The sequence below is a fragment of the Pangasianodon hypophthalmus genome, chromosome 13, assembly GCF_027358585.1.
Source record: "Pangasianodon hypophthalmus isolate fPanHyp1 chromosome 13, fPanHyp1.pri, whole genome shotgun sequence".
Taxonomy (NCBI): Eukaryota; Metazoa; Chordata; class Actinopteri; order Siluriformes; family Pangasiidae; genus Pangasianodon; species Pangasianodon hypophthalmus.
Window position 1 is genome coordinate 9,791,312 of NC_069722.1, and position 8,168 is coordinate 9,799,479.

General features: G+C 37.7%; 1 protein-coding gene across 1 annotated transcript; it reads right to left on the reverse strand.

Moving 5' to 3' along the window:
- Nucleotides 1–309: 309 nt before the first annotated feature.
- Nucleotides 310–2,382, reverse strand: hoxb13a (homeobox B13a). Its single transcript, XM_026916217.3, has 2 exons — nt 1,599–2,382; nt 310–1,303 (listed from the first exon to the last, which is right to left on the reverse strand). The coding sequence occupies exons 1-2, from the start codon at nt 2,263–2,265 to the stop codon at nt 1,056–1,058; spliced, it is 915 nt and encodes a 304-aa protein (XP_026772018.1). The 5' UTR covers nt 2,266–2,382; the 3' UTR covers nt 310–1,055.
- Nucleotides 2,383–8,168: the final 5,786 nt, after the last annotated feature.

Consider the following 8,168-nt stretch of genomic DNA (forward strand, 5'->3'; position numbering starts at 1 on the left):
AGGAGCATTTTATTTCGTGAAAGAACAATGAATTAAAATTACTTTTCCACAAGAACAGACTTGAGGCAAAAAAAAGGGTCGATATAGACGTGAGTGACTTGTGTGAGTTATATTAATGCTAAATATGCTTTCGTGAAGGGAAAATCCACACTTATCTTAAGCACATGTGATTTCCAAGGTCAAGGTTAAGAGCTGATTTAGTGGCTCTGTCTACAAGTCGCTCTCTCCTTCCCCCTTCTGCGACCATCAAAACATCTCGTTCCCCACCCCCAGCAGGACAAGGAAAAACTCAGTTCTTGATTTCTAATATCAGTTCTTATCTTTTTTTTATTTACGCATTGCAAAGCATGATACGTTTACACAAATTTTTATTTTAAATGTTTGGTCCAAATCAATTGTAAATATGTTGTATCATATTTACAATATGGTGTATCATAGAGAAAAGAAAGTCCCGTGTCTAGGATTGTCAAAAAAAGATGAAAAAAAAAACACAGAAGTGCTCACAAACTCGTTGCAGGTTGACAACTTGACAGGACTGTTTAAGCACCCCAGCAAGACTGTGATTTGTTTGAAATGAACATGAACGTAAATGGGACGTTTACGGGACAACACTTGGCGTATCCACTAGCACAACTTACAAATGAGTTAATTATGAAAATTAGCTAAGGCTGTAAATTACTTTGAAGATTAACGTGATTTTTAATTGTATATATACATATACATTTAATATATGTCATATAAGTATGTTATAAAGAATATTAATGAGTATATAGTTTAATAAGCTACATTTCTACTGCAGTAACAACATCGACATGCCTAATATTCTAACATTTAGCTTGTATGTAAAATCCCACAGAGGCATATTTTGGCAGGCATTTTTACAGGGATATAGTCTTTTTTATTCTTTATGTTGTCCTATCCTAGTTCATCCTTTTATTAGTTCGCGATGCAAATACGCAGGCAAGAGAGCACACAATCCCAGTAAAAGTCAAGTCGACTTTTTTCTTTAATCTGAGTCACAGATAAAAAAAAATGTCTTGTTGCTCAAATCCCCATTATGGAGCGCTGGTCTTAACTTTGGCAACAAATTTCTTTTCCTTTACCCTCCTGTTCTGAAACCAGATTGTGATCTGCCTCTCGGACAAGTTGGTTACCGCAGAAATCTTTCTCCTCTTGTCTTTCGTGATGAATTTGTTGGCTGCATATTCTTTCTCCAGTTCCTTTAGCTGCACTTTGGTGTACGGTATCCTTTTCTTTCTACCTCGGCGAAAAGAGCCCCCGTCATGTTGGTGGGCAACAACATCTGGAACGAATAACAAACAGGGTTATTACTGATGGGCTTGCTAGTTGTCTCTTCATGCTACAACCCATGGCCAGTCTCAGCAGTCTATAATCAACTTTTCGTACATTTATGGTTCGAAGCTGTTTGGTTTCTACACTGGAATATTGTTTTGAGAGGGAAAAACGAGCCTTCTCTTGGATCATAACAAAAATGACTACAATTTCTCTGCAATATTTTTAAACAGTTTACTACAAATTGCAATGTATAATTTATGCTGAAATTTAATTGCGTGTTACACACAATGGGATATGCATACCTGCTAATGCAGATTTCCACAGATGGCCAGCTTGGCTCTGGTCCTTGGAACAGTACATTTGACCTCCCCATCCATTAGCTAGAGCCCATGGTTGATAACTGTCCATAGGGAGAAGACTATCGTGCCTTGGCTCGCTGGTCCCTAGTGTCTGTACCACGGACACGTCCAAGTAGCTGGCCATGGACTGATACGGACCATGGTAGCCGTGGTAAAAGGCAAACTCTTTGGCCCTGGTGGGATATTCTTCAGATGTGACCGGGGTGTCCATGTATTTCTCTGCAGAGTAGCCAAGTGCGCTCGGTTGCGTGCAAGTCTTGAGCGAACCCCGCCCCATCCTGCAGGGATAATAACTGTTGCCAAAGTAGCCATAAGGTATAGGCCCCGTGGACGAAGCTTGAGGTACCGTTGCGCACGGAGTGCATTGCTTACTCGTTTCTCCTGAACTCGAGGTACTCACGTCCACCGTGGAATAGCCGGAGCCATGCACAAGGCTGGAAGGGTGACCGCTCAGAGCTGAGTGAGCTATCAGATTCCTGCACTGGTTGGCCGCGAAATTGCTGCTACCAACCAGACCTTCCATGTTCTTGTTAAGCTCATCCAAGTTGTTTTCATACACAAACATTACAGTATCCGCCCAACGAGGATTCAGGAGCAGGGAGGTGGTCATAGCACGAGTACCATTCGGACAGAGAATTATCGCGCAAAGACCTTATTCCAGAGCAGGACACACGGTTTCATCGCCGTAGCTGCATTGACGCAATGGAGTAAAGTCAGGATTGGTGCGCGTTCATTGGACGATAGACTTGTCACGTGGTTCACAACTGACCCTGACGAATAAACAACAGATTTCTTTTGTCGCCTTACTTGTCCTTAAGAACTGGAGAATATATCCCGCATCCAGTGCAAGCCAAAGGATGGATATTTAGTGATGTGTAAAGGGGAAATATTTATTTATATTTATCTATATATTTATAGTTTTATATATATATATATATATATATATATATATATATATATATATATATATATATATATGTCATATTTGCAGGGATGCTAGCATTTTTAAAACAGGATAGTCTACATGATCGTTTGCATTTCGTATAAATTTGTTATAAATATGGGTAAATATTTTCCCTCTTCATTTGACAAAATATCTGTCTTTTGTCTCTCACTGAAATCCCTTTCCCAAAAGCGTGTAAAGATTAAAATGTGGTATGCCCTTTTAAGTACAGATGTTAAGAACAAACAAATAATCTTTTTTAAAAAATCATATTAAAAAAGGCATTGTTGAACTGACGCCTACAGTGTTAACAATTTATTGTTGACAGTGTTAACAAATAACGATTTAAGGACTGTGGTTTATCTGGACTGTTTAGCACCAGTGCTCCTAATAATAGGACAAAATATGCTCATAAGTTTTATATGGTTCATACCGAATAACATTCCAAATTATTGCACGTCTAGTATTGCTTGCCTTTTCTCTATATGCCTGTATATTGTAATGACACAAAAACCTCACAATGATGTCAGCCAGAAGAGAATTGATTTCCAATATGAGTCTGTCGTTTTAGGGAGTTTTACGTTGCCACTGTCGCTTCTTGCTTGCTCAACAGGGATCTAGATTTAAATCTTTATATCTGTAAAGTTGATTTGACGATATCTATTGTTAAAAGTGCTAGGCACATAACATTGAACTAGCAAATTGTTATTGTTTTTTTAAATTAACCATATGTGTAAAGGATTTCCTCAGAGTTTTTAAAATATTTTTTAAAATAGTTCATTATATGAGAGACTGGCGCTTTGAATATTTTAAAAGGGATGAGCAGGACCCCATCCCTCCTCCATTCCTCATCCCTCCAGGTGCCACCCCCACCCCCTCCATCCCACAAACACACACACACACACACACTCGACTTTTACAGATCAGGCGGGGCCTTCAAGGTCAAGGCCAAGTTTAAAGCGACGAGACTGGCCCTCCCTGAAGGGCTTATTCAGAAGGCAGCGATAGACGCAATCCCTCCTTAAACAAACTTCTCAAGTTCAAGGCCTTTGCTCTGCGCCTGTCATCAAACATACACACTGAAGCCAGCAATATAGCCTAAAGGCAACTGATCTGATTGGGTTGAAATGACAGACAATGAACAAAATACGCAATGTTTTAATCCATACCTGTTATTTCTTTACAGAAGAAAGAAGTTCCTTAGTTTCGGGTCACACTTGAAGTACAATCCTCAGTCCTTACAGCTGCCACTGATGCGTAATTCAGCTACTGTACACAAGAAACACGTTAACGCTCTTACTGTCCAACTTCCTGCTTTTTTTGGAAATACGTAACATGTGGGTTACATCTCACTGACCTCCCAAATCGAATAATGAAGTAAAATATCCAGAAACTCCAAGAACTAAATAAACTCCAGGACAAGCGGGTAGGTTTGTTATCTGCCTTCGGAGGAATAATAATACAGTCGTTTGGGCTTATGGGAGGTGTAAGTATGTATGCCGCTTGAATAGCTTTGGCGCACAGCTGAAACCAAAAGCCAGCATATATTTAAATTATGGTATAAAGCTTTACACTGTAATTACAGAGTAGCAACCAACGTCATTTTAAATACATAAACTTTTTGTGGAAAAAAAACCCTCACAGAATTTTAGTATACCGAGTGGTAATGATATGATGGTGAAACATTTAGTTGATCCATCAATATCTGTAGTTCAGAAATATCTGTAGTTCAGAGTTTTTTTTAGTAGTGATGAAAAACTGGAAAATCTTCACGTGCATTATAAATGATATACACAATTCACATAGGTTATATATTCTTTCTTCTTTTTGAAATTGGCGCACGTCGGATTTCAAATCTGACTGATTTCTTGTAACGTCCGCATTGCAAAAATAATAAGACTGCATTTCTTTTTCTGTTTTTTTTTAATGCTTTTCCAAATAAAGAATCGTTGTTCTACCATTTGCCATGACAGACGATCATAGAGGCTTGAAATAATAAATTAGTCTAAATGTTTAAATGGAGGACATATCATCGTTTCACCTTAAGCCTTACAGCATGTTAAGGTAAAAGCACTGTAAGAGTATTTTGTAAATGATTTCAGACACAGGTTAACAAAATAATGATTCCCCTATGCTGTACACACTTATCCTGTCTTAGTTCACGACGCAAGGAATACGAATCAAGACCTTTTTTTCTGTACTTGGGCTCTGGTTGTGGAATTGACTCACACTGGCTGGCTGAACTGAGATCCTTGCTGTCTTTAAGCTTATCTCTCCAATAAACACTATCAGACTATAGCACTATAGCATATATGCATACATTTAGGCAATATTTGTGTGTGTGTGTGTGTCGAGGGTGGGGTGGGGATAGAGACATGAAGGCCCGTGTTTGTCACCGCAGTACTAAGGTTCTTTTCTTTGTAGCTCTCTACGCGCATTCACACAGAAGAAATTGGATCATTAAGAATAAAGAGCTGCTTTACATTTATCCAGCATGTGAAGTCTCGCTAGCAATCATAACCAAAGTACACATTTACTAATTAACCACGTCGTGAAATAAGAATGAATGACCTTTCTATTTCCTTGAATATGTAATATGTCCCTAATGCACTTGACAGCATATGACATTTGACAAAGTAACACGTAACGCGTCAGAAACATCTGCAATATCAGTTGCGATAGTTATTTAGTTATTCTGTTTCCCAGAAACTTTCCTGACCGTCAGTGTTTATGATTGACCGCCATTAATGTAGACCAGTTCACTAAGGAACAGTTTCAAATAAACCCCATGAATAGTCATGATTTTTGTATATGAAAGAAATCTACTAACAGTTAAAAAATATTAGATCTTATTCACAGTTATATTACTGTTATTTTATTACTGCATTTGATAAAATGCAATTAATAAAAGGTAATTTTCTAAACGTCACTATACTGTTCAACTGCAAGATCGAGTGTCAGATCACACTAAAGAACCAAACGATAGTGCCTTAGTCTGTTGGACCAGTGAAAATACGGCTCACAGGGTAAGCAGGCAATGCTGGGAATCGCCTAAGACAACTCCTGAATTCAGGTATAGTAGCCATTAACCTCCACTTATTAATTAATGCATTAACAGCGCTGAAGGAGTAACTAAGTAACGGCTTAAAGCACAGGTAGAACTTTGTACCATATTTACCAGAAGAGGCGCTAATTACAGACTCTTAATGACTCCTTTCTCCCTGTGCCTCAGAGAGATGGCCAACTTACCGGGTGATCGAGAAAGATCCCGTAGGATCCGGTAAGATCCTTGCCTAAATAAAATATGGCCAGTGCAATATAAATACTGCTTTGCGCTTTTTCTCTGTCAGCAAACTGATGTATTTTCCACTACGCCTGTTATAAAGGTTTTTGAATTGTGCAGAACCAGGGATTAGTTAGCTTACTTTGTTAACTTCATCTTAAGAATATTCTATAATTAACGAGCATTTAAGAAACCTTCCTTAAAAGTGGTAAACTCGTAAATTAAGAGGTAACTGGATGCATTCGTGATTCACAAAGTCTGAAGTCTGCCAAATCTGAAGTTATTATTATTATTATTATTATTATTGTTGTTGTTGTTGTTGTTGTTGTTGTTGTTATGTTCATATAGTCTTTTTGCAATTTGACTGTTATTATGATTATTAATTCGTTCTTTTATTCACTGAATTCACTCATAATTAATTATTAAGCCAGTCTGTAGCCCGGTCGGCAGCAGTGTGGCTTTAGCAGTTACACTCACATGGTGATAGTTCAAATAAATAAATATGGAAAGACAGATGACATTAATTATGCAACAGCAGTGGAAAAAGCTGAGTCGTTTATCCAAATATAAACCCAGATCTTTTTATTGGCCTGGCGCAGTGAAGTGGCCAGTTTATCAGTCTTATCAGAGTATTTGATTTGTTCCTTTGTGCACAATACATTGCTACATAACAATATTAGCCCATCTATTAGTTTCTCTAAGGTTCCAAACACAACACTACAGATCTCTGAGAGATGTGAGCTGAGATCAGGGTTGGGGAGCAACTTGGGATGTTAGGGGTTATTTCAAGGGTGGCAGCTGTCACCCAGTGCCACTCATGTGGCCACGCCCCTGGTGGCACGTTAATAGTCATAAACAGAGTGTCCAGCGATGGAATAATGACCCTAATTGGTTAGATACAGGAAAAACTTTTTACCATGAGCCCCTGGTAGCGCTCTGCCACTGGTGAATTCAGTACTGATGCACCAAACACAGTTATATAAAATTAAAAACGAAAAAAAGGTTTTATGAAACTGGCAGTATGCCTCATCCCTATACACACCCCTTGAGTCCAGTCTGCAGCTGCCGTAAATAACTCTCGGCATTGCACGTGCAGGTGTCACCACCATTGCTATTGTAGATTAGAGGAATTAGAGAATGAGGAGAGTAAACTAACCGCGAAATATTTCGACATGGACATTATAAATATAAACATTTTATGGGAGCAAATTTTTTTTAAAAATGCATGGGAGTAAAAATTCTTCGGGAACGGTGCTGCATTGGGAAGGTTTTCCTTGAACTGCATGCATATTGTTAGATGCATTCCCATTTATTTATTTATTTATTTATTTATTTATTTATTTATTTACTTGTTGTAAGCAACGTGACGTACACCTTCTGGAAATTTCCCAAGCAGAGAGTAAGCCTTTACCCTGTTTATTATTGGATAGGTTAAGGGGGGTAGGTTGGGAAGGGGGAGGAGGGATGGTGCGGTTGATAAAGAGGTTAAACTAGCTTTCTATCTTTTCATAGAGCTTTCTACATTTCCACAACGAACACTGTCACGATTACCCAGTTTTTCCATTCACTTAGTACTGTTTTAGACTATTTGTCTCTGGTAGGCCTGTTATCTTGTAGAGATCAAATACATTACAATACAAAGAAGACACAATAATGTTTTATATTGTGATTTATGTAATTAAATAAATAATTAAAGCAAAATACAATACTAGTCTATGATTCGCAATCAATAATCAACATTATTATAAATTAATCATCAATTAATCATTAATTATGTGCAATGAATAATCAACATTATTATCAATTAATCATCAATGAATCAGTAAATAATCATTAATTAGTTGCAATAAATAATCAATTATATGTAGACCACTCAAAGTGCAACAACAGTCTTTTTTATACAAAGATGACCTGAAAATCTCATTGTAAAATCTAATTTTCTAACACATGACTGGAAGGTGTTACTATTCGTAAAATACATTAGTATAATGTTGTATCAGGCAAATTCGAACTGTGTAATACGGGTTTAAATTTTTTTTTCCAATTTTCATCTTTAAGGAAAAGTAATCTAAGGGTGCTTCTGTGAAATTACATTTTGCTGATCACTTTTTTTTTTTGAAGATTGTAACATATAGAAGAATTTGGGGTAACTCCAGGGCCCTCTGTTTGAGTTCTGAGTTCAGGTTACGGGCTGTGCAGGTTGTCCTCTTGTTAGTGAGGGTTTCTTTTGGGTTCCCCGGATTCCCACATCTGAAAGAAAAACTTGGCAGTAGATGGATTGGCACCT

Coding starts and splice junctions, on each gene's coding strand:
- hoxb13a (XM_026916217.3), bottom strand. CDS start 2,265: ATGACCACCTCCCTGCTCCTGAATCCTCGTTGGGCGGATACTGTAATG. Junction 1,304..1,598: donor GTGGAAATCTGCATTAGCAG/GTATGCATATCC, acceptor TATTCGTTCCAG/ATGTTGTTGCCCACCAACAT.